The sequence below is a fragment of the Schistocerca americana genome, chromosome 6 (genome assembly GCF_021461395.2).
Source record: "Schistocerca americana isolate TAMUIC-IGC-003095 chromosome 6, iqSchAmer2.1, whole genome shotgun sequence".
Lineage (NCBI taxonomy): Eukaryota > Metazoa > Arthropoda > Insecta > Orthoptera > Acrididae > Schistocerca > Schistocerca americana.
This window is the reverse complement of record NC_060124.1, coordinates 194,537,000-194,564,788: the sequence shown is the minus strand read 5'-3', so window position 1 is coordinate 194,564,788 and position 27,789 is coordinate 194,537,000. Positions and strand designations below refer to the sequence as shown.

The following is a 27,789-nucleotide window of genomic DNA, read 5'->3' as shown; positions in this document are numbered from 1 at the left end:
AATGAGATTTTCACTCTGCAGCGGAGTGAGCGCTGTTAAGTTTGGAAGATAGGAAGCTGTGTGGAGACGGCGTGAGTCGTGCTTGGGTAGCTCAGTTGGTAGAGCACTTGCCTGCGAAAGGCAAAGGTCCCGAATTCGAGTCTCGGTCTGGCACACAGTTTTAATCTGCCAGGAAGTTTCAGAAAGGAAGATTCATATCTAGCTAGAAGCCATGTGCTTGAATATTTCTGGTATCTCAACTGCAGATTTTTCAGCGTTCATTTTTCAGGACTGTGTATTTCAAAACGAACAAAAATGGACTTGTATCACTATTGAAATAAGCCCTTTATATCTATCACTTCATCATAATCTCACTTTCTTTAAACGCGAACAATTTAGGTTACGCTTTACTGTGACTGTTACTGATATCGAATGAAACAAGTTCACTGTTACCAATCACTGTTTATTTATATCCACAACGCGTTTCAACGATTTAAAGCTCTATCATCAGGTGGATTTATATGTTGTATTTCGAAATATGTGAGTTGTGTTATGACTTTGGGGTAACTTGTGGCATTGTCTAGTGGAGAAACGAAACACTGTTTCAGAACATGGTTTTTGGGAGGTTTTTGACTAAAAACTAAACGTAAATGTAACTGTGAAAATAAAACAACTTAGATAGAATGTCTCCAGTGATCACAGGCTCCTTTCTCTGTGGTAACACATCATATATAAACTGTTACATTTTGTAAACAGGGATGGTGTTAGGAAACTAATAGGTGCAAGGAAAATATAGCGAAGACGTAAACATTATTTCGAAGTACATAGAAGATATAGTAAACAACATTTATTTCAGAGCAAGTTTTAAAAGCATTGTGGGGATCTTTTGTTGAGTTGATCAATACATAAGTTAGAGAAAATATTTGAAGTGTTATATAAGAACTTTTCTGTCAAGTTTATATAGCTTAACTTTTATACTCGTTTATATGATCAGATGGCATGTTACAAATCTTATCAATAGTGGTGAAACAATACGTAAATAACAATTTTGGCTGGGATTCAGAGACAGAAGACGTAAGAAATGAGAGAAAGGGACCTAAGTTTTGGGTATTCTAGAACTGTGGCTTTGTTAAACTTACGTATGTTACGTGTTACAACTAAGTAAATGCTGAAGTAATACATAGATACCGCGTCAAATATAGCAAGAAAGATATACTCTTATTAATACAAACAGATATGAGTAATGTCTGGCTGACACCTGGTACGGATTGTTGATTTTATTCGGGTAGATCTACTGAGTTTTGTTGGGTAAATTATCGTTCATTTACGAAATATCAAAGGAAACATACAAATAACTAAATTAATTAACGTTAATTATGAAGGTGATGTCGGATGAAGAGAGAGATGGAGATACAGGGAGAGACTGTAGGAGAACAAAGTTTTTCGGAGCAGGCAGTTTTTAAGATTACACACCGATGAGCCAAAACATGACCACCTGCTTAAAAGCATGTTGGTCCATTCCTGGAAAGCAGTTCACCAGTGATTCTGCGTGTCACTGATTCGACAAGTGTCCAGAGATTTGTAGCACCAGACGCCTACGCACAGGTCATGCACACCCCGTAATCTACTTTAATTTACTTGCCGTTGTCTCCGATAGAGTCCCAGTTGGGTTTCATCGGATTCAGATAAGCCGAATTTTATGGCCGAGACATTAACGTGAGTTCACTATCACGCTCCTCAAACCATTGTAGTACTATTCTGGCCTTGTGACACAGACATTTATCCTTCTGGAAGATGCCATCGCTGTTGAGGAACACATCAAGCATAATGGGTTACATGTGATCCCTAACAATGTTCACGTAGTCCACAGCTGCCATGCCGCCTTCTATTACTACCACAGGACCCATGGAAGCCTACGTGAATATCCCCCATAACATAATACTGTTCCCACCGGTCAGCGACCGTGGCGCACTGCATGTTTTAAGCAGCCTTTCCCCTGGCTGACGGCGTATCTAGACACGACCATCGACCTGGTTTAACGATAAACGGGATTCATCCGACCGGATGACACGATTCCTTTGATCCACGGTCTAATGTCGACGATCCCATGCCCACTGTATTCATAATTGACGATGTTGTTAGGTCAACATAGGAACACGTAGGAGTCCTTTGCTGCGAAACACCATGTTCAACACTACGCTGGACGGTGTGCTCCAAAACACCTGTGGCAGGACCAGCACTGTACTCTGCTGTCAGATTTGCCACAGATCGCCGCCTGCCCTCTTTAGGGAGAAGTCAAGCCTCCGATCTCTATGTTTTCTGATGAGGTATGGACGTCTAACTTCTTGTCGCCTACTTGTGGTTTCAGCATTCTTCAATCACTTTCAATAGATGCTCACGATAGTAGCACGGTTACGGACGACCAGCTTCTCCGTTTCCGAGATGCCCGCTCCCAGCACTGGGCGAAAACTGTTGTGACTTGGCAAGACAGCCAAGCCACTAGGAGGTGAAGCCGAAAGGCACGCGTTTAAGCTCACGCAGGCTGGCGTGAGGTCTGGAACAGTTAAAGGATTTGAGTCTAGCAAATAAAGTACGTAGCTGTTGGAATACTTAACTTTAATCCATAATTGGTGAACATCGGTCTGACGGTACATGCATCACAAGATAAATAGCAATTGATAATGGCGCCTTGCTAGGTCGTAGCAAATGATGTAGCTGAAGGCTATGCTAACTATCGTCTCGGCAAATGAGAACGTAATTTGTCAGTGAACCATTGCTAGCAAAGTCGGCTGTACAACTGGGGCGAGTGCTAGTACGTCTCTCTAGACCTGCCGTGTGGCGGAGCTCGGTCTGCAATCACTGACAGTGGCGACACGCGGGTCCGACGTATACTAACGGACCGCGGCCGATTTAAAGGCTACCACCTAGCAAGTGTGGTGTCTGGCGGTGACACCACAAAAACAGTCTGGCTTTTGTCAAAGTCGCTTGGGTCGTCAGATTCCCGCATTTGTGCCACTTATCGTCGTTAGAATGATTCCCCATTAGTCTCTGATCCGCTCATATACTTCTCTTTCCGCGTCGCGTGCCCTCAGCGCCATCATACAGCATACAACCTCTCTGTGGGCAATGGTGATAATGTTTCCGCTCATCAGTGTTTGTGCTACATGTTATAAGTAAGCGAGATTGGAGGAATACATTGACTGTTCTTCAAATATGAAGAAAGCTATGGTATTAATACTATTAACTGACAAACGTATAGTGTCAAGCTGACAGGATGTGCAAACTGTTGGTGTTTTGGTGTATTTGTAAAAGAGGCCATTCCATTGTACGTTTGGGGAATGTCATGATAACAGAATTATTTATGGTAAATATGAAAGACCCCATTCCAATTGTACGTTTGGGGAATGTCTTGGTAACGTAATTAATTATTTATGGTCAGTATGAAAGGGAAAGTGAAATTTGTGTGTGTGTGTGTGTGTGTGTGTGTGTGTACATTGTAAATTTAATAATATAGGCTGTTGTTAAAAACAGACAACTATTGTAAATGTTATCATGTAAGACCGGTTTTCTTTTGGTGTTTATATATTTCGAGTGCCTCAAGGATGTGTAGTTTCTCTGCCTTTAGGTTGGATGTGTAGGATGCCAATACTTGTATTGTTGGTATGGTGTTTTGTTTCATGTTAGGTGAGTGGCTATTGCTGATGTATGGTATTCCCTGTTTTTTAGTTCTGCCATGTGTTCTTTGAAACTAATCTAAAATTCCGTGCGGAGTGACCGCGCGGTTTAGGGCGCCATGTCACGGAATGCACGGCCTCTCTCTCCGGAGGCTCGAGTCCTCCCTCGTGCATGGGTGTGTGTGTTGTTCTTAGCATAACTTAGTTTAAGTAATGTGTAAGTCTAGGGACCGATGACCTAAGCAATTTGGTCCCTTAAGAATTCACACACATTTGTACATTTAATCTCAAATGATCTACCCTGTCTGGCCTACGCAGAAACGGTTACAGCCCAAAAATTCAGTGTTGTATAGATCTGTATGGTGAAGTGGATTTCTTTTGTTGCTGTTGCAGGGTAACTTTTGCCCAATCTTGTCTGTGGTAAAGTATATGTTTATGCCTTGTCGTTTGAAAAATTGGCTATCTCATACGAAATGCTAACGACAAGTGGGATTGTACGGAATACCTTATTTTCTGTTTGTTTTTTGTGATGTGATTGTTTTACCATTATTGAGTGTTTTAGGGTGTGTGCTGTGGAACTGTTATAGCCATTTGCAATGGCTGTTTGTTTTATTATTTCCATTTTTTGTTTAGATTTGTATTGAGAGAGTGGCAGTTGAGTATCTCTGTTTATCATATATCAAAATCCTACAATTTGTAGGCTATGAAGTCGCAGAAGAAGCTGGGGATAGTTGTAAAGATTGTGGTGTTCAACTGTTAACTTTATATTTTAATGAGAGTTGTTGAATAATTGATATTAAAAATGAGATACACCAGAGTGTCAACTGTTTTGAAGGGATCAACATTCTCCAGTAATATAAACCTGTATTTAATTTGTTTCTATCTCTGGCATGTGAGGATGACACCAAGAATTGCAGCGGCACAAATGGAGAGAATTAGACATGAAAATCGATGCGCTTATCAGCTACCTGTAATGAACATATAAGGTTTTCATTACTGTTATCACCAAACACTTAGAAAAAAAGAGAGAAATTCAGCATGTCAAAGCAACAAGTAGGTCTTAGCAGCAGGAGTAGTACAATGGAACATTTTCAAAACTTTAAAGTAAGTTACAGAAGAGACCAATGAGTATAATTTTTTTCTTTGTTTTTCAGAAAGCTTCTGACTCATTTTTAAACAGATCTGTACTAACTCCAAGTGGGAAACAAGACACTGATTTATTCTGTGTTAGTACACTGGAGAATATACACTGATGGGCCAAAACGTTATGGCCAACTGCTTAATAGGGTGCTGGTCTACCTCGGAAAAGCAATAATCAACGATTCTGCTTGGTTTTTGGAGGTATTTGGTACCGATGTCCACCCATAGGGCACGCAATCCCCACGTTTATGGGCACTGAGCTGGCACCCAATAGCATTCGAGGTGGGTTCTGCAGGGTTCAGGTCAGGCAAATTTGCTGGCCATGACATCGTCAGTTCACAATAGCTCCTGTCAATCTCTTTTGCACCATTTCGGCCTGGTGATGCAGATAGTTATCCCACTGGAAGATGCTATTGCTGTTGGGGGAAAGATCAATCGCGAAGAGGTGCAGGTGGTCCGCAATTGCATCCACGTCGTCTGCAGCTGTCATGGTGCCTTCGATTACTACCACAGGTCACCAGAAAGCCCAGGTGAGTGCCCTCCTCCTGACCCCTCACCCAAGTTGCAAGATACTGCCCCCACTCGTCTACGTCCGTGGAACAGCGCATGTTACGCACAGCTGTTTGCCTGGATAATGACGTATCCGGACACTGTCCTCGGCCTGGTGTAAAGACGTTATTCATCGAACAAGGCAACAGGTTTCCAATGATCAACAGTCAAATCACAATGATCCTGTGACCACTAAAATCTTAATTGACGAAGTCACTAAGTCAACAGGGAAACACGGAATGTTCGTCTGCTGAGGAACACCATGAACGCTGTGCTCTGAAACACCACTGCGTGCACCAGCATTGTGCTCTGTCGTCAGACTCAGCACGGATCGCCGCCTATCCTGCTTTACAGAGTCGACAAGTCTCCGACCTTCTCCTTTTGTGATGAGCTGTGGAAATCCTACACCTTGTCACCTACTCCTGGCTTCACCATCTCAACTACATTTAGTAGACGTTCACCACACAAGCATGTGAACGACGGACAATCTTTGGAATTTTGGAGATGCTGGTTTCCAGATGCCGCGCCATAACAGAGTCGTTTATGTCAGTGCTTTTCCCAATTTTCCACCAGTACGATTGCCAGAATGATTCCCCATTCGTCTCTATTCGGCTTATACACTTTCTTTGCCGAATCATGTGCCTGAAAAGCTGCCAAGCGGCATTCATTCTTGCTGTGGACAGTGCTAACGTTTTGGCTCGTCAGTGTACTTCGGGGTAATGCTAAGAAACGATATTAAATGAGATAAACATGCAAAACTAGTTTTAGGAAAGGCGAATGAATGACTTCAATGTTTTAGAATTTCGGAAAGGAATTAGGAAACGAGGCACTGTTTCACCAACAATATTCTCAGCAGTGCAAGGGGAAGTTGCGATATTTAAACTGGAAATATGCATGACACATTCAGTATATGGGAATAAACTTTCAACACACTAGCTTTCATCGTGTTGCTAGTACCACTTTAGTCTTCAGCAGATGGAATGTCTGTTGAAGCAAAAATATCAAGAAGTCTTTCGGCTCGAGACGCACACGCGCTACCTTGTTTTCGGTGAATTTGGTCAGGGAGTATGACTTCCGATAAAGTCTTTGAAAGAGTGTCACTTTGCTTGAGACTGGGGAGTTGAAATACCTTTTCCTGATATCTGTATGAAGTAGGGAGCAAACCTTCAGCTGTTATTGTAGGTTTTCCTTTATTTACAATCGTATTCAATGTTACACCATCCCCAGGCTCCTCCATGATCCCATGCGATCATATGGATACGTGGTGATCATTTCTTGGTTAAAAACATCGATAATTATTGAGCTGATTATGGTTTGAACGGCGGCAGTACCTCCCACTTTAACAATATTTGGCAAAGAAATATATCTGAACCACAATAGTTCCACTAATGGCACTGTACTGTTTCCCTCTGGTGACGGAAAGGAAAGAACACATTAAACATTTTTAAGCTACACACATCAAGAAAAGTTTTCCATCACCCTGGTTCCCAGAACTCCAGAAGACAGACGTTGACTGTGGATATTGTATCACAGAGACAGTCCCTTTGAATGTTCAGAGATGTCACTTAACCCGCCCAAAGATGTAAACAACCATGCATGAGCTGCGTCTATTAGACGGAGGGGGTCCGACAGCTGATCAGTTCCAGTCATTTCACCGGGAGGGAGGTACACGGCTCGTTGTCTGAAATTTAACCACGCCTAGACCATCAATACCGTGGTTCGATCGCATCCCCATAGTTACTTAGTGCCAGGAAGGGATCTCAACGAGGAAAGTGTCCAGGCGTCTCGGAGTGAACCAAAGCGATGTTGTTCTGACATGGAGGAGATATAGAGAGACAGGAACTGTCGATGACATGCCTCGCTCAGGCCGCCCAAAACTGCTACTGCAGTGGATGACCGCTACCTACGGATTATGACTCGGAGGAACCCTGACAGCAACGCCATCGTGTTGAATAACGCTTTTCATGCAGCCATAGGACGTCGTGTTACGACTTAAACTGTGCGCAATAGGCTGCATGATGCGCAACTTCACTCCCGACCTCCATGGCGAGGTCCATCTTTGCAACCGCGACACTATGCAACGGGGTACAGATGGGTTCAACAACATGCCGAATGGACCGCTCGGGATGGGCGTCACGTTCTCTTCATCAATGAGTATCGCAATGCCTTCAACCAGAAAATCGCCGGAGACGCGTTTGGAGGCAACTCGGTCAAGCTTAACGCCTTAGACACACTGTCCAGCGAGTGAAGTAAGGAGGAGGTACCCTGCTGTTTTGGGGTGGCATCATGTGGGACCGACGTACGCCGCTGGTGGTCATGGAAGGTGCAGTAACGGCTGTACCATACGTGAATGCCATCCTTCGGCCAATAGAGCAACCATATCGGCAGCATATTGGCGAGGCATTCGTCTTTATGGAAGACAAACCGCGCCCCCATCGTGCACACCTTGTGAATGACTTCCTTCAGGATAACGACATTGCTCGATCAGAGTGGTCAGCATGTTCTCCAGACATGAACTTTATCGAACATGCCTGGGATAGATAGAAAAGGAGTGTTTATGGACGACATGACCCACCAAACAGTCTGAGGGATCTACGCCGAATCGCCGATGAGGAGTGGGACAATCTGGACAGACAGTGCCTTGATGTACTTATGGATAGTAGGCCACGAGGAATACAGGAATGCATCAATGCAAGAGGACGTGCTACTGGGTATTTCTGGACCAGCATCTCTGAAGATGTCGCTGTATTGTGGTACAACACGCAATGTGTGGTTTTCATGTGCAATAAAATGGCGGGAATGATGTTTATGTTGATCTCTATTCCAGTTTCCTGTACAGGTTCCGGAATTCTCGGAACCGAAGTGATGCAAAACTTTTTTGATGTTTGTACAAACGCTGCTTAACACAGTTAAATGATTACTTTTTTGAAATGCTGTAAGTGACAGCCGTTACGATACAGATGTTTGAAATCTGGTGAAAAGATGCTTACTACCTTCCCCTGTAAAGCATGGCGCCCTGCGACTTTACCCTTGAGCTCGGTGGCGCCCCAAAAAGTTAACGTATCGACTTATGTGGAAAAAGGACAGAGCTGAGAAGACCATGTAAGTTGTAAGCTGGGGTAAAGATGTCACATTGGCACCAAATTTTACCACCGTTGTTCTCAACTCCACCGTGGATCTGTCACATGACGGGATGGTTGTGACACCCCCTCTTACGTATATTTCATCCAGTCTTTTGACGCCTCTGTGACGGAGGTCAGAATCGAGACGTCAGCATTAACATCAAGCGATTTTCTTATATATGGCCGGGGAAAACATTTCACACATACTGCCGCTCAGAATGCATAAAAAAGGGCTCAAAGAGTGAAGTGACACAAAACGTGGTCGCACTACGCTCTAAAGACGTCAGATAACATTCAGCAGGGTTGGAAACCGACGATGTTATTAGAGAAGGACTGAATCGTGGGGAGGGGGGGGGGGGGGGGTCAGAAGAGTGAAAGACTGTTAAGAACGTCGTTCAGTTGCACATCGCAATGCAAACTCTCGTTTCCGACGACAAAATATACACTCCTGGAAATGGAAAAAAGAACACATTGACACCGGTGTGTCAGACCCACCATACTTGCTCCGGACACTGCGAGAGAGCTGTACAAGCAATGATCACACGCACGGCACAGCGGACACACCAGGAACCGCGGTGTTGGCCGTCGAATGGCGCTAGCTGCGCAGCATTTGTGCACCGCCGCCGTCAGTGTCAGCCAGTTTGCCGTGGCATACGGAGCTCCATCGCAGTCTTTAACACTGGTAGCATGCCGCGACAGCGTGGACGTGAACCGTATGTGCAGTTGACGGACTTTGAGCGAGGGCGTATAGTGGGCATGCAGGAGGCCGGGTGGACGTACCGCCGAATTGCTCAAGACGTGGGGCGTGAGGTCTCCACAGTACATCGATGTTGTCGCCAGTGGTCGGCGGAAGGTGCACGTGCCCGTCGACCAGGGACCGGACCGCAGCGACGCACGGATGCACGCCAAGACCGTAGGATCCTACGCAGTGCCGTAGGGGACCGCACCGCCACTTCCCAGCAAATTAGGGACACTGTTGCTCCTGGGGTATCGGCGAGGACCATTCGCAACCGTCTCCATGAAGCTGGGCTACGGTCCCGCACACCGTTAGGCCGTCTTCCGCTCACGCCCCAACATCGTGCAGCCCGCCTCCAGTGATGTCGCGACAGGCGTGAATGGAGGGACGAATGGAGACGTGTCGTCTTCAGCGATGAGAGTCGCTTCTGCCTTGGTGCCAATGATGGTCGTATGCGTGTTTGGCGCCGTGCAGGTGAGCGCCACAATCAGGACTGCATACGACCGAGGCACACAGGGCCAACACCCGGCATCATGGTGTGGGGAGCGATCTCCTACACTGGCCGTACACCACTGGTGATCGTCGAGGGGACACTGAATAGTGCACGGTACATCCAAACCGTCATCGAACCCATCGTTCTACCATTCCTAGACCGGCAAGGGAACTTGCTGTTCCAACAGGACAACGCACGTCCGCATGTATCCCGTGCCACCCAACGTGCTCTAGAAGGTGTAAGTCAACTACCCTGGCCAGCAAGATCTCCGGATCTGTCCCCCATTGAGCATGTTTGGGACTGGATGAAGCGTCGTCTCTCGCGGTCTGCACGTCCAGCACGACCGCTGGTCCAACTGAGGCGCCAGGTGGAAATGGCATGGCAAGCCGTTCCACAGGACTACATCCAGCATCTCTACGATCGTCTCCATGGGAGAATAGCAGCCTGCATTGCTGCGAAAGGTGGATATACACTGTACTAGTGCCGACATTGTGCATGCTCTGTTGCCTGTGTCTATGTGCCTGTGGTTCTGTCAGTGTGATCATGTGATGTATCTGACCCCAGGAATGTGTCAATAAAGTTTCCCCTTCCTGGGACAATGAATTCACGGTGTTCTTATTTCAATTTTCAGGAGTGTAGATAAATGAAGGCCCCAAGCGAAGGGGTGGTTTCATTGACGCCCTTTACGCCGCCATCGGAAGCCTTTTCGTGTCGAATCCGAGACTCGGTGTGACTGAAATGTTTTACTCAGCCAGCCATGTGAAAACTGTTTGATTTCAATTCCACCGAGTGAGGTGGCTCAATGAATAGCACACTGGACTCGCATTCGGGAGGACAACGGTAAAACCTCGCGTCCGGCCGTCCAGATTTCGGTTTTCCGCGATTTATATTAGAATAAATAAGCCCTCGGTCACAAATATTAAGTCGAAATTGACCAGGTTTCAACGCTACTATGAGCCTCATCTTCAGAATTAGACTAACTGTTCTAAAACATTAAGTATGTAATACATAATAAAATTAAAGTTTGTACTGACTGGAAAAAGATCCGCCTACAATTTGTCTGTCCAGTAGGGAGGTTAGGAGGTGGTCACGTAGGGGTGGAGCCACAGCCAGCCGCCGGGAGCGGACAAACGGGAGCGGACACGCCGTCCGTTCTCTTCTTCTGGCAGCTTTCGACCCGGTTAGGCGCTCTCCTCTCCTGCTCTCTTGGGCAGCAGCCCATTCAGTTTCGGCGGCTTCTCTAGGCCTGCCTTCAACCACTTTTTACTGAAATAAACCATCATGTCTATCATAATATGTTTAATTTCATCACCTCAACGGGTGCCTACTGCTTTCCCTTCCTCGGCAGTCCTGACACATTAACAAAGGTTTCTTAAAGAAAAATATTTAAAAACGAGGGTCTCTCATCGGGAAACGGGGGACGCATATTGGGAATTGCTAGAGGTAATAGGAAACTCAACAGATGTGGCAGAGTATAGGATCTTGAGGAACAGGCAGTCCTTTGCATGAAGCCTAGTGTTAAGCGTCTCAGCCACCAATGTAATTCCACAGCTGTGTGCTGCAATGGTGCTGCAGCATGACTCCTCTGTCAGTGGTTGTGTTGCTACAAGGAGTAGCAAACTAGTACTTGATGGAGGTCTAATATCTGTTCTGACACATCTGGTTGGAGGGAGTATAAATGCTCCCGGCTCAGCAGGTAACATCATTCCATCGGAGGTGTGTCTTTAACTGGTCTAGTCTTCACGCCAGATAGCAACCCAATGTAAGACTAAGCAGCTTCATCCTCTTTGAGATCAGTTACCAACCAGGTCAGTTAGTCTTGACAGTTAGGTGTTTCGAACTGGATCCGCTAAGACTTGGCCGCCCATTGGGTCCCACCGCCTGATACTCCAGTCAGTCTCCAATGGTCCCAGGATTGACGTGGTGCCAGTCCACTTGTCGCCTAAGTCACGAAGCGCTGGTTGTATTCGACCGTCGTCTGTCTTGACCTTACGTCACTGAGCAGACAAGCTACCTGCATCGGCAAGGCCACTGCCGGCCGCCAGTTACCACAGTCGTGGCTTAGCGCTGGGTCGTCACCTGTTGTGTACTAGTCATGAACGGCACCTGGGCCGTCGAAGTACTGTGAGGAAAGCAGGAACTATTAAAGAAAGTTCCTGTTGAGTAAGCATTCTTCATTCCGCGTTTGCCGTGATTCTGGAGAATTCATACCGTAACTTTTCACACACGACACTCTCCAACGAGAATTTCCCAGCCTGTAACAAGGAGACAGATAAGTACGAGGCTTATTCGGAGAGTAAACCACAGTGAAAATCGGATGAAGTGTTGCACAGGTGAGTTGTGCAGTGTCTCTAATATGCCCGTCGATCGCATTAAGTCGTTCTTTTTGGTTCTGAGCACACAGGGAGCACATAAAGATACCTAGAACAGTAGTGTCTCCCGCCAAGTACGAGGGTCTCGTGAGAAATTTTGCCTGAAGCTACGCAGCCAACACTACATAACTGTCGTGCGTTTTCTTCTTCAAGGCAATTCTCATCCGCAATTCTGCAGGGGCAATGAAGACGCTCCTGCATCGTTTTGAATTGGAAATGTTGATTACCCACAATACAGCCCGTAATTGTCTCCCTCTGAGTTTCATCTCTGCTCACATGAACCGCTGGCTATGAAGACAACATTTTGGAAGACAACGAGCTGTAGGCCAGCGTAGATAATTGGCGGAAAGCACTGGCGGCTGATTTCTATAACGAGGGTATTGGAAAGCTGATACAACGCTACGACAAACGTCTAAGTCGGATCGGCGACTACGGAGATAAGTCACTGGAAGTTGTAGCTAACCGTTGCAAATAAAACAATTTTGATTTTCACTGTGGTTTTCATTTCACGACCTATCCTTCCTTACTTTTCGAATAACCCTCGTATAATTGTAACGAAAATGAAATGAAGATGACTGGAGTGTGTAATGAGAAGGACTGATGTTAGATGGACAAGGAAAGTTCTTTGCTAGCTCGCAAGAGTTTTTTCTCAGTCATCGGTTTTCAGACATGCTTGATGAGGGCCGCCACGAATTCCCGTCTTGCGCCAATCCAATCACTTCAGAGTAACACATTCAAACTACGTCATCCATTATTTGCTGTATATATTCCCATCTCTGTGTTCCCGTTTTTGATTCTGCTGTGAACCTCTTCATTTGTTATGTTCGCATTATTTTCAACATCTTTCTGTTACACTACACCTCAAACGCTTCGGTTCTCTATTTTCCGGTTTTCCTACAGTACATAATTCACTAACTTAACATGCTGTGCTACAAATGTGTATTCTCAGAAATATCTGCCTCATATTAAGGCCAATGTCTGATACGAGCAGACATCTCTTGTCTAAGAACCCCATCTTTACCTGCGTTAATCTGTCTGCCTTATATCTTGTTGCTTCGTTCATCTCGTGTTTCCTTTTGCTTTGAGAATAGCATGATTCCTCGATTTCGTCTACTTCGCGGTACAAGAGATAAGAAAAGACAAAGATAATGACCTAATACTCAGTGAGAGGATGATGTTAGAAAAGATACAGACGCAAAATTGATACGTAAAGCTGGAAACACCAGTACGCGGAAAAAAATAGAGAAAGATTTTACCCTGTGGTGAGTGTCACATATTGATAATGATAATCGTGACGATGAGGATAAAAACTCATAAATGCTACTTCTTGAAACATTTTAAGTAGACTTTCTCGGGATATTTGGCATCTAGCATGAATTTTCAGCATTTCTATGACACTGTGAGAGGGCTAGCATATCATTATGTTAGTACCTGCACATATGTTGTACGAGGGGCGTTCAGAAAGTAAGCTCCGATCGGTCGCGAAATGGAAACGACTATGAAAATCCGATAAAGCTTTGCACAGATGTGTTGGGTCGTGTCTCTAGTATAACCCCAGTTAGCATCACGTCGCTCTTCTCATTTCTGAGCTCGCAGTGAGTGCGTAAAGATGTCTATAAAATAGTGTCTGCCGCCAAGTACGAGGGCCTGGTGAGAAATTTCGCCTGAAGCTACGCAGATAACATTACATAACTGTCGTGCTGTTTCTTCTTCAAGACAATTCTCAGCCGCATTCTGCAGGGGCAATGAAGATGCTCCTGCATCGTTTTCAAATGGAAATGTGAGATTACCCACAATACAGTCCGCAATTGTCTCCCCCTGAGTTTCATCTCTGGTCACATGAACCACTGTCTTTGAAGACAACATTTTGACACAGACAACGAGGTGTAGGCCAGCGTGGAGAATTGGCGGAAAGCACTGGCGGCTGCCTACTATGATGAGGCTATTGAAAAGTTGGTACAACGCTATGACAAAAGTCTAAGTCAGAACGGCGACTACGTAGAGAAGTAGCTGAAAGGTGTAGCTAATTGTTACAAGTAAAACATTTCTGATGTTCACTGTGGTTTCAATTTGGCAATCAATCGGAGCTTACTTTCTGAACAGGCCTCGTATTACAGCTGCAGTGTGAGGAAGCGGTAGTATGATTGCCATTTTATAAAAGGTGTTATTGTGTATGTAAGCATACAAAGTCGTCTATTATGTCTAATCAATCTGTATCACTGAAAGCGCTTACCTGTTCGACCTTACTGAACACTCTGAGCAAATTGAGGCCCGCTAGCTTCATGAGGTCATCGGACGACCATTCTGGTTCACCATCCTTGGGCTGCGCGAGTCTGTCAAAGATGTCGGGATACTTGGAGACGTCATCCACTCCTTCCGGCACCCTGTAGACAGAAAATAACAACAAAATTAGTCGTCTTTGCGCCACTGATAGACTGGTGACAATAGCTGCATGAGAAAACGCTGGCAAATCGTTTACACCTTTACTTTTGTAGGCGTATTAAATATCTACTCTCTAAGATTAACTGTTTATATGTAAGAGAGAGCTTGAAGGAACGAACCAGTCCGAATAAACCAAACCCGTAAATAAATAAATACCTTCACAATATCACAACTTCTTCTGGCTATCAGTGCATTTATAGACTGTAGCAAAGACATTCCTGTATGGATTATTCTGCTACTTTCATTCTGATATTGCGTGCATGTTTAGATGGCTCACAGTTCGCCTTCCAGCGAAACGCGGAAGAGAAACTCAATAACAACCTCAAATTTTAAATGCAGGACGCTTCTGAACTTCCTGTAAAAGCTGAAATGACATACTTTGTGGAAGACAGATGAACGATATTACTATGTATATAATATGAAGAGCCAAAGAAACTGCTACACCTGCTTAATATCGTATAGAGCCCCCGCGAGCATGCAGAAATACCTCAACACGACGTGTCATGGACTCGCTAATGGCTGAAGTAGTGTTGGAGGCAATTGACAGGGCTGAGCATAAATCCGTAAGAGTTCGAGGGGATCAAAATCTCTTCTGAACAGCACGTTGCTAGGCATCCAAGATATTAAATAATATTCATGTGTGGGGAGTTTGGTGGGCAGCGGAAGTGTTTAAATTCAGAAGAGTGTTCCTGGAGCCACTCTGTAGCAATTCTGGACGTATGGGGTGTCGCATTGTCCTGCCGTAATTGCCCAAGTTCTTCGGAATGCATAATGGACATGGATGGATACAGGTGATCGTACAGGATGCTGTCAGACTCGTATCTAGACGTATCATGGGTCCCATATCACTCCAACTGCACACGCCCCACACCATTACAGAGTCTCCACCAGCTTGAACAGTCTCCTACTGACATGCAGGGTCCTTGGAGTCATGAGGTTGTCTCCATACCCCTACACCTCCATCCGCTAGACACAATTTGAAACTAGACTAGCCAGGCATGGTGGCCGAGCAGTTCTAGGCGCTATAGTCTGGAACCACACGACTGCTACGGTCGCAGGTTCGAATCCTGCCTCGGGCATGGATGTGTGTGATGTCCTTAGGTTAGTTAGGTTTAAGTAGTTCTAAGCTCTACGGGACTGATGACCTCAGCAGTTGTGTCCCATAGTGCTCAGAGCTATTTGAACCATTTTTTTGAAACTAGGCTCGTCCGACCATGCAACATGTTTTCAGTTATCAACAATCCAATGTCGGTGTTGACGGGCCCAGGCGAGGTGCAAGGTTTGTATCGTACAGTCATCAAGGGTAGACGAGTGAGCTTTCGGCTACGAAAGCCCATATCGATGATGTTTGTTCGCACGCTGACACTTGTTGATGGCCCAGCAATGAAATCTGTAGCAATTTGCGGAAGGATTGCACTTCTGTAAGTTGAACGATTCTCTTAAGTCGTCTCGTTCTTTCACGATCTTTTTCCGGCCGCAGCGACGTTGGAAAAAAATGGTTCAAATGGCTCTGAGCACTATGGGACTTAACATCTATGGTCATCAGTCCCCTAGAACTTAGAACTACTTAAACCTAACTAACCTAAGGACAGCACATAACACCCAGCCATCACGAGGCAGAGAAAATCCCTGACCCCGCCGGGAATCGAACCCGGGAACCCGGGCGTGGGAAGCGAGAACGCTACCGCACGACCACGAGATGCGGGCAGCGACGTTGGAGATCTGATGTTTTACAGAATTCATAATATTCAAGGTACACTCCTGAAATGGTCGTACACGAAAATCCCGACTTTATCGCTACATAGGAGATGCTGTGTCACATCGCTTGTGCGCCGACTGTAGCACCACGTTCAAACTCACTTAAATCTTGATAACCTGCCACTGTAGCAGCAGTAACCGATCTAATGAGTGCCCAGCTACTTGTTGTGTTATATAGGTGTTGTCGACCGCCGTATTCTGCCTGTTGACATATCTCTGTGTTTGAATACGCATGCCAATACCAGTTTCGTTGGTGCTTCAGTGAAGTAGTCTGTTCTCTAAGAAAGGTTAAATTAAGTGCTGTATGAATGCCTGGTGAATGATTTGTGGAACTGCAGGCAATGCTGCCAGTCTCGTCGACAAACAGGCAGTCTTTTTGCTTGAATGTTTCGGATTGATGTTTACCGCACCAGACACAGCACACAGCCAGCAGTGCATATCAGGTAGCGAAGCACGATTCATTTAGCTCACACACTGAACGATATGCACTCATGTTATTCCATAAATACAGGAAAACACGCACAAAATCACAGCAGAGCCAAATTGCTATATACAGTATTCAAAGCGCTGTATCATACATAACTGTTTAATTACTTTAATAAGGGGTTATACCTTCAGCACATAGATCCTCAGGTTCTGTACTGTGAAACGCGCCTTAAGAGATCGTAGGAGTCAAGGAATACTTCTCTGACGTGTTGGTGTATTTAGGGCACCTAAAAATGGGCGCATTACATGTTGTAGTAGGGATACACCAATTAGATGATTCGGCACAAAGCAGCATTTTACATGTCACAAAAAGGAGAAATTCGGAACATATAGACAGAAAACCTGTCAACTAGCTCTCAACAAGGAGGAAATTAAAAATACCGTAATAGGCTTACGCCATTAACAGCAGAACACCTGGATAAAAAATTCTTAGACCTCTCGTTGCGTTATTTCTGGGATGTTTGAGTAGCTTACAATTACGAATTAGCAACGTTCAGTGTCATCTCACGGAACGGCACGCACTGTCAACGATCTCTCGGCTAAGAAAATAGACCCGTGGTCGGCAAACTCATTAGTCAACAGAGCCAAATAACAACATTGCAACAATTGTAATTGCTTTTGAGAGCCATTTTTTAGAAATTATGTAGGTAGGTACATTCTCATTAACTTAGAGTACTCTTAAGTTGGTCTTTTCTGAAAACGTCCTCAATATGATTGTGGAACGTTCGTGGGGGTCGATGTCTCCCATCTCTGCCATTCACACTCGTCTTGTATACTTGATTCGTCTATTTCCCTTCGTTCATACTCTTCATGTGTCCAAACCATCTCAGCATGCCCTTCTTAACACCTGACACTAAACGTTTTTCGCATCACACCGGTCTCTAAAATTAATGTAATAATATGTACTTAATATCCTAAGTCTTAGTTAAGCTGTAGTACACTACACAAAACTCGATATTCCACTTAACGGTACGATTTACTGATAAAATGAAATTCACGTCATTTATAAAATTAAATGGTGACAATGGCTGACAAACATTAATGTTAACAATGGCCAGGCATCTCCTAGGAAAGTTTTGATAAGTCAGGTTTGTGTATTGCTGTTCTTAATTTTAGTCACGGTTCGGGTCCTCATGAACATGAAGACTTCTCAGTTTACTCTTGATAAGGTTCATGCTTGAAAATGATTGTTCGTATGAATATGTAGACTCGAATAAGAAAAGAAAAGCAAAAGCTAGTTTTTCAGGTGAGTCAGGAATACTATTCCAGGTGTTAAAAATTGTCATATCTTCCAATGCTAGGTCTTTCAAAGTGCAACACTTATGCTGTAAGCTATATTCACATTTGGTTTTCTACAGTATAGTGATATTAATATGTGAACACGAAAATTGAAGTACGGATTTTTAATATTAATTGTACAAGGAAGCCAATAATCGTTACATAATTCGAAAAGTACTTTGCCATACATGTACACAAAGGAAATATAACATGTGTATGTAGCGGTTAAGAGTGGAGAAAGGAAGTAGAAACTTTCAAATTCGTAACGCTGATGTCACATTCTCTATCATGGAAGAAAATCTCTAATACGTGGACATCGAAAACTGAAGAGCTTCCAACCTACGCCCTACGCACCGATCAGGTGCTATAATAGAAATGACACACGAAAGTAGCAACACTTCGTGAAATCGTTTCCATTTTTTCATGGTTCATTTGCAGTAAAACTTGTGTACCGGGCAGCTACGGTGCTGGTAGGTCAGTGATGTTGTCAGCAGTGGAAATCAACATAATGCAGTGACGAAGTCTGTAAATAACGTTGCGTATTGGCGTCGTTATTTTGATTACTTCTCTGAAAGTGTAACTGTGGGATCATTTGCTACCAGTACCAGAAATCTGAAGTAAATTCCTAAATTTAATATTCTGAGTAACTACGAATTCGGACTTTCCTTATTATGCGGAACCTATATTTGTTTTAGGGCGTGTCTAGAAGGAGAATGCTAGCGGATCAGAGTGAAAGACACACAGCTAGACAGACACAATTTTTGCGAAGAAAAAGTAACAGCACTGTGGAAACTCATAATGATAATGCATCTGCTTTATTTAGCGACCATAGTATTAATATGTTAGCATGGAAAATTGAAGTACCGATTTTTAAAATTAATTGCATAAGGAGCCCAATGAAACTTACATAGTTCGAAAGGAAATTTTCCTTAGATGTGCACAGAAGAAAAAACATCATATGTACACATATCCATTAGGACAGTAGATACACACACATGACAAAAGTTTTCCTTTGTCTCTGACATTGCTACCAATATCTACCACGGGTGACAATCAGGTGTTATGGTAGAAACTACATATGGAAGTAACTACGTTTCGTGAAATTGCATTTTAGGGGCGTTCATGTTTAAAAGTTCCAGACAATTCATTTACAGTAACACACGTATACCGGACACCTACAGTGCCGAAACTTCTACGTTGTTGCCGGCCGGTGTGGCCGTGAGGTTCTAAGCGCTTCAGTTTGGAACCGCGTCACCGCTACGGTCGCAGGTTCGAATCCGGCCTCGGGCATGGATGTGTGTGAAGTCCTTAGGTTAGTTAGGTTTAAGTAGTTCTAAGTTATAGGGGACTGATGGCCTCAGTAGTTAAGTCCCATAGTGCTCAGAGCCATTTGAACCATTTTTCTACGTTGTTAATGTTGTCAACAGTGGAAAACTAAACGTAGTAACTAAGCCGTCGGGGATAGCAAACATTGTTTATTAGCGTCGTTTTTTCACTTACTTTGTTCTAAAAGTAGACGGAACTAGCTCTGTGTTCGTCTGCCACCGTCACCACAAAATTTAGTCTTTCTAATTTCCAGTATCTTCATTTTAAGTAGCCACAACGTCCCTTATTATAAGGAAAATATATTTGTTTTAAGCTGCCTCGAAGAAAAATATTTAAGCGTTGCACTGAAAGTCAAAGTGATAGAGAGACACAATTTTTGGGTAGGGGCAGTAACAGAAATAACGCAGATGTCGATAACGATAATTCTGTTGTCGTTCTGGAAGATACATGTAAATGTGTGCTGAGCGTAATTTCAAATAGTGTTGAGAACTGCAACTGCAGTTTGATAAATTTACTAAGCAGATTTTATAAAGCAAATCGTTTCGCGTCTAAAGTGACTTTACGCGATACAACGTCATTCACGTTGTGTTGTCATAACGTAAAAAATAATTTGCTGCCATTAACACAATTTTTTTAACGCAGTGTATCAAAGACTACCTTCAAATGATCGAACAATTAAAGAGAAATCAAAGAATTATGTCTAGATACACGCATTTGCCGCGGACCAGTTCTGTGGCTAAAATTTCAGACACTTGGAGACACGGGAGAATTGCCATCACAGACGAGGTTCACTGACGCAGTTGGCCGAATTTTCGAGCACAGGCGATACTAGTCTCTATAAAAGCACAAATACGTTCAGATTTCGAACCCCTCAATCTTTGTTCTTGAAACCCATAAGTTGCATTTCAAAGTTGCCAGTGCCAATATTAAAGCTAGAAAATTTTAACTATGTTACAGAGGCACTTTATACTTTGTGGAAGAGTCACATTCCAGGGGACAAAGAGCCACATGTGGTTCTCGAGCCGCAATTTGTCGACTATTGACACAGACGATGGAACCATTTCGGCCCTGAATGTCACTCTCCCATCAAGCAGTGAATCTATTGTGAACATCAGCCGAAAGAGAGAGAGAGAGAGAGAAAGAGAGAGAGAGAGAGAGAGAGAGAGACTTCCTGCACTGCGAAGAGAAAAAAATGGTTCAAATGGCTCTGAGCAGCATGGGACTAAACTTCAGAGGTCATCAGTCCCCTAGAACTTAGAACTACGTAAACCTAACTAACCTAAGGACATAACACACATCCATGCCCGAGGCAGGATTCGAACCTGCGACCGTAGCGGTCGCGCGGTTCCAGACTGTAGCGCCTAGAACCCTTCGGCCACCCCGGCCGGCCATTGCGAAGAGATGAAAATCTTGTTGCGCTTCTGGCTGACAATAGAAGTACCACACTTGTTCTCATACTAACGAAGATCATAGCAAAGTTTCATCATCGTAGGAGATCAATACGTACAGGCTCAAATGGAACGCTTCACTGTTATACACCAGAAGCTGCTGAAGAATTTTGCTCTATCAGAAGATGTAAAAAAAATTATCAGCACTCGAGATAGTAGACAACCCACACAGTATGGTTTGCTTAAAATTCACAAAGAAGATGTGCCATTAGGACCTATCATTGTTGCTGTTGATTCTCCCACCTATAGGCTAACAAAGTATCTAACCAAACTGATTCCAACAGTTGGCCGCAGCAATCGTCACATTAAAAGCTTCATTAAGTAAATCGTAACATTGAGGATTGGTACAAACGAATTTTTAGTCGGCCTGGAAGTTGTCTTTCAATTTGCAAAAGTTCTTGTGGAAGACACATTGAAACTGGTGGCAGAGCAGTCTCCTCCTGAAACTTGAACTATGCCATGACGCTCGCCTGTTTCTTGAATAGCGGTAAATTTTGTCAAATGACTTACAGGTTCTACATTGTCTCAGTCTGTGGCCAATTTATTCGTGCATCTTTCTGAAGAAGGTGCATCAAATTTGGCACCACTTCACCCGTATACATTTTACAGTAGCGGCCACGACAGTAATTTGCTCCTGAAGAAGGTGATGATAGTAATAGTCGAAAGCTTGTGGTTTTATTCCGAACTGACGCGGCAAGAGGTATGTCAATGTTTTATTCAAGGGTGTCGTCACGAGAAAAGTTCTCAAAGTAAAACCTGTCAAACATTCGCGGACATTACGAAATATTTTCTAGTCTGCAAATGGGAACGAAATTGTAATTTTCCCAGCCAACATGTAGAATTGTGTACTTTCATACTGGCCATGATAAGAAAATCAGAAACATCTCGCTAATGCCATGTAATGCCGTTTATAATCTGAATAATGGCCTCAGTTCAACGACGAAGATATTCGTCAAATTTCTTCAGGTTTGCCGTATTGAACTGAAGCCATTAATGGTTAGTTCCTGTAACAATGACATCAGTGCGGCGATGCTGAATGCTATTTTTCAGCTTCTGTTCCATGTATTATCTCTGGGATTAAGATCGTGTGACACAGCAGGTGATTCGGGGTGTGACAGTGTGTCTGAGTGTTAGTAAAACCAGGAACATATGTGTGGAGCTAAGTGACCGAGGATGGATTAAATGTATGCGATGCATCAGATTAGTAATGTGACATATCTTATTGTTACCATAAATTTTTCTTATTTTAAATGCAGCGATTACTCCCGGCCATACTGTGCTGGTACTGCGAACGGCTGAAAGCAGGGGGAAACTACAGCCGTAATATTTCTCGAGTGCATGCAGCTTTACTGTATGATTAAATGATGATGGCGTCCTTTTGGGTAAAATATTCCGGAGGTAAAATAGTCCCCCATTCGGATCTCCCGGCGTGGACTACTCAGGAGGATGTCGTTATCAGGGGAAAGGAAATAGGTATTCTACAGACCGGAGCGTCGAATGTCAGATAGTTTAGAAAATTTAAGAAGGAAAATGGATAGGTTGAAGTTAAATACAGAGGGAATTAGCGACTTTTGGTGGCAGGAGAAACAAGACTTCTGGTCAGATGAATACATGGTTATAAATACAAAATCAAATAGGGGTAATGCTGGAGTGAGTTTAATAACGAATAAAGAATTAGGAACGCAGATAAGCTACTACGAACAGCATGGTGAACGCATTATTGTGGCCAAGATGGACATGAAGCCCACGCTTCCCGTAGTAGTACAAGTTTATATGCCAACTAGTTCGGCAGGTAATGAAGAGTTTGAAGAAATGTATCAGGCGATAAAAGAAATTATTTAGGTAGTTAAGGGAGACGAAAATTTAATAGTCATTGGGGACGGAATTCGATAGTAGGAAAAGGAAGAGAAGGAAAATTAGTAGGTGAATATGGACTTGGAGTAAGGAATGAAAGAGGAAGCGGTCTGGTAGAATTTTGCGTAGGGAATTACTTAATCATAGCTAATACTTGGTTTAAGAAGCATGAGAGAAGGCTGTTTAGGTGGAAGAGGCCTGGAGACACTGGAAGGTTTCAGATAAATTATATAACGGTAAGACAGAGTTTTAGGAACCAGGTTTTAAATCGTACCAGAGGTTGGAGAGATCTTCGGAGATAGCATTAGGGAACGATTGACAAGAACAGGGCAAACAAATACAGTAGAAGAAGAATGGGTAGCTTTGAGAGATGAAATAGTGAAGGCAGCAGAGGATTAAGTAAATAAAAACAGCAGGGCTAGTAGAAATTCTTGAGTAACAGAAGATATATTGAATTTAATTGCTGACAGGAGAAAATATAGAAATGCAGTAAATGAAGCAGGCGAAAAATGTCTCAAATGTGAAATCGACAGGAAGTGCAAAATGGCTAAGCAGGGATGGCTATAGGGCAAATGTAAGGATGGAGACTTGGGGTAAGATAGATACTGCCTACAGGAAAATTACAGAGAACTTTGGAGAAACGAGAACCACCTGTATGTGTATCAAGCACTCAGATGGAAAATCAGTCCTAAGCAAAGGAGGGAAAGCAGAAAGGTGGAAGGAGTATATATACGGTCTATACAAGGGCTATGTACTTGAGGGCAATATTATGGAAATACAAGAGGATGTAGATGTAGATGAAATGTGGGATATGATATTGCGTGAAGAATTTGACAGAGCATTGAGAGAACTACATCGAAACAAGGCTCCGGGACTAAACAACATTCCGTTAGAGCTACTGATGACCTTGAGAGAGCCAGCGATGACAAAATTCTTCCATCTGGCAAGCAAGATGTATGAGACAGGCGAAATACCCTGAGACTGCAAGAAGAATATAATAATTCCAATCCCAAAGAAAGCAGGTGTTGGCAGGTGTGAAAACTACCGAACTATCAGTTTAATAAGTCACGTCTGCAAAATGTGAACAAGAGTTCTTCAGAGACGAATGGAAAACTGGCAGAAGCCGACCTCGGAGATGATAAGTTTGCATTCCGTAGGAAATACTGACCCTATGAATTATCTTAGAAGATAGGTTAAGGAAAAGAAAACATACGTTTCTAGCATTCGTAGACTTAGAGAAAGCTTTTGAAAATATTGACAGGTATACTCTCTTTCAAATTCTGAAGGTGACAGTAGTAAAATACAGAGAGCGAAAAGCTATTTAGACGTTGTAGAGAAAACAGATGACAGTTATAAGAGTCGAAACGGAAGCAGTGGTTGAGAAAGGAGTGACTCAGGCTTGTTGCCTTTCCCCGATTTTGCTCAATCTCTATATTGATCAAGCAGTAAATGAAACAAAAGAAAAACTTGGAGTAGGAATTAAAATCCATGGAGAAGAAATAAAAACTTCGAGGTTTGCCGACGATACTGTAATTCTGTCAGAGACAGTAGAGGACATAGAAGAGCAGTTGAACGTAATGGACAGTGTCTTGAAAGGAGGATATAAAATGAACATCAACAAAAGCAAAACGAGGATAATGGAATGTAGTCTAATTAAATCAAGTTATGTTGAAGGAATTAGATTAGAAAATGAGACACTTAAAGTAGTAGATGAGTTTTGCTGTTTGGGGAGCAAAATAACTGATGATGGTCGAAGTAGGGGGGATATAAAATGTATGGCAAGGAAAGCGTTTCCGAAGAAGAGAAATATGTTAACATCGAGTGTAGATTTAAGTGTCAGGAAGTCTTTTCTAAAGTATTTGTATGAAGTGTAGCCATGTATGGAAATGAAACATGGACGATAAATAGTTTAGACAAGAAGAGAATAAAAGCTTTTGAAATGTGGTGCTACAGAAGAATGGTGAAGATTAGATGAGTGATGATGTATCTAATGAGGAGGTACTGAATAAAATTGAGGAGAAGAGGAATTTCTGGCACACTTGACCAGAACAAGTTATCGATTGGTAGGACACTTCCTAAGGCATCATGAGATCAGCAATTTACTATTGGAAGGAAGCATGGAGGGCAAAAATCATAGAGGGAGACCGAGTGATGAATACACTAAGCAGATTCAGAAGGATGTAGGTTGCAGTAGTTACTCGTAGATGTAGAGGATTGTACAGGATACGGCAGTATGGAGAGCTGCATCAAACCAGTCTCTGGACAGAAGACCACTACAACACAACAGCTTCCTCAAACCACTTAGTGATATCGGACTTCTTCTCAGACCTTCCAGGTGATAATACTCTCCCAATGCAACACTGTAATTGCTGCTGTTCACACAAAACAGTTTCACTACCAGTACAGGTTTCCTCGTCTCGTTAGCCGTACAGTTCACTCATGTCATGGCTGGTAAAATGGTAGTATTGTCATGCAAACAGTGTACCAGTTTTGTATCTCGTGGCCAAAATTGGAATTAATTTTTTCAAGCGTAAATTGGTTCCACTTTACTGCATTAGCATATCTACCCAGTTCCACTGCCATACGATAATTACAGCCCACTCGGGACCTGTATGAGTAGCGGTACTTAAGACAAAGTATAAGGTATGGTGTCAGGCAGAACTCAGAAAAGCGCCAGCACTTTGTGTGAGGCCAGACTTGTTGAAAACCTGCTGAGGAAGCGGCGCTGCAGTAATGGGTAGGTGTGGACAATATACTCAGGCACCATGGTGACTAGCAGTTGCTGGCATATACACTACGGCCCATTAACATTGCTGCACCAAGAAGAAATGCAGACAAATATATTATACTAGAACTGACATCTGATTAATAACGGTCTTGATACGCCTGGGCATTGAGTCAAACAGAGCTTGGATGGCGTGTACAGGTACAGCTGCCTATGCAGCTTCAACACGATACCACATTCATCAGGAGTAGTAACTGGCGTATTGTGACGAGCCAGTTGTTCGGCCACCATTGACCAGACGTTTTCACGTGGTGAGAGATCTGGAATATGTGCTGACCAGGGCAGCAGTCGAACATTTTCTGTATCCAGAAAGGCCCGTACAGGACCTGCATCATGCTGTCGTGCATTACCCTGCTGAAATGTAGTGTTTCGCAGGGATCGAATGAAGGGTAGGGCCACGGGTCGTAACACATCTGAAATGCAATGTCCACTGTTCAAAGTGCCGTCAATGCGAACAAGAGGTGACCGAGACGTGTAACCAATGGCACCCCATACCATCTCGCTGGGTGATAGGCCAGTATGGCGATGACGAATACACGCTTACAATGTAGTTCACCGCGATGTCGCCAAACACGGATGCGACCATCATGATGCTTTAAACAGAACCTGGATTCATCCGAAAAAATTATGTTTTGCCATTCGTGCACCCAGGTTCGTCGTTGAGTTCACCATCGCAGGCGCTCCTGTCTGTGATGCAGCGTCGAGGGTAACCGCAGCCATGGTCTCCGCGCTGATAGTCCTTGCTGCTGCAAACGTCATCGAACTGTTGTTGTCTCCCTGTTGACTCAGGGATCGACACGCGGCTGCACGGTCCGTTACAGCCATGCGGATAAGATGCCTGTCATCTCGACTGCTAGTGACACGATGCCGTTGGGATCCAGCACGGCGTTCCGTATTACCCTCTTGAACCCACCGATTCCATATTCCGCTAACAGTCATTGGATCTCGACCAACGCGAGCAGCAATGTCGCGATATCATAAACTGAAATCGCGATAGGCTACAATCCGACCTTTATCAATGTCAGAAAAGTGATGGTACGCATTTCTCCTCCTTACACGAGGCATCACAACAACGTTTCACCAGGCAACGGCGGTCAACTGCTGTTTGTGTATGGGAAATCGGTTTGAAACTTTCCTCATGCCAGCACGTAGTAGGTGTCGCCACCGGTGCCAACCTTGTGTGAATGCTCTGAAAAGCTAATCATTTGGATATCACAGCATCTTCTTCCTGTCGATTAAATTTCGCGTCTGTAGCATGTCATCTTCGTGGTGTAGCACTTTTAATGGCCAGTATTGTAGCTAGAATCTTCAAGAACCTCCAAAAACTATCATCGTAAGGATCACGAAAAACACATTTATGGGAGGAACTTGCACAAATTACCCTGAAAAACTAGTATACAAATGGGAAGTGGACGGGGCCGAGTCAGTGACTACCAGGAAGTAGACGAAACGCTACTACTGCCGAACCCTGAAGTCACCATAGAGCGACACTTTGATGCTGCTGCAGAAAAACCTAATAGAAGTCTGTACAGAGTCGAAGAATGACAAGTGAGGTTCCAATATGTATCCAGCAACAGTCATTGTGGTTTTAAAAAAGAACAAACTTTGTAGACTTTGTCCCTAGTAGTAACGACTATTAGTTGTTATTTTTGTGTATCAGAATATAGAATGGAATCAGCACTTGTCTCCTATTGTGGATAAAGTACTTGGCTGTGTACTGTCGGAAAGAGTTCATCTCTGGAAAAGCTCAGAAACCGGGAGTTGTTGGAAGGGTTTAACATACAGGGTGACAATTATTGAACGATATGAAAAAAAGGTAAATTAGTTACAAACTACCACGTGCACACATTAGTCAACATATTACGTCACTACAGATATTTGGATTTAGGTTATGACATGTTCGATATGCCTGCCATCATTGGCGATGATGTGGCGCAAACAAACAGCGATATTCTGCATGGCCTGCAGAAGTGTCGAAAAATCGATGCTGTCGATGACCTCCTGAATGGCTGCTTTTAGTTCAGCAGTGGTTTCCGGTTTATTGCTGTACACCATTTTTAATTTAGTCCCACAAAAAGGAGTCAAATATGTTCAGATCCGGAGAATATGACGGCCAATCGAGACCCTGCCAGTGACTTCTAGATAGCCAAGAGCCAGAATTCGGTCCCCAAAGTGCTCCTCTAGGAAATCATTCTCGTGTTTCAATGCAATGGAGTCGAGACCCATCTTGCATGAACCACATCTTGTCGAAATCAGGATCACTTTGAATAATGGGGATGAAATTGTCTTCCAAAACCTTCACGTACCGTTCGGTAGGCCCCGTGCCATCAAGGAATATCGCACCGAT

At 43.7% G+C, this 27,789-nt stretch overlaps 1 protein-coding gene across 1 annotated transcript in view; it reads right to left on the bottom strand.

Moving 5' to 3' along the window:
• LOC124619687 (dipeptidase 1-like) overlaps nucleotides 1–27,789 on the bottom strand; it is a 315,244-nt gene that overhangs the window by 21,834 nt on the left and 265,621 nt on the right. Inside the window, exon 10 of the mRNA XM_047146237.1 lies at nucleotides 14,299–14,449. Within this exon, the coding sequence (XP_047002193.1) occupies nucleotides 14,299–14,449 (151 nt within the window). The remainder of the gene's footprint in view (nucleotides 1–14,298; nucleotides 14,450–27,789) is intronic.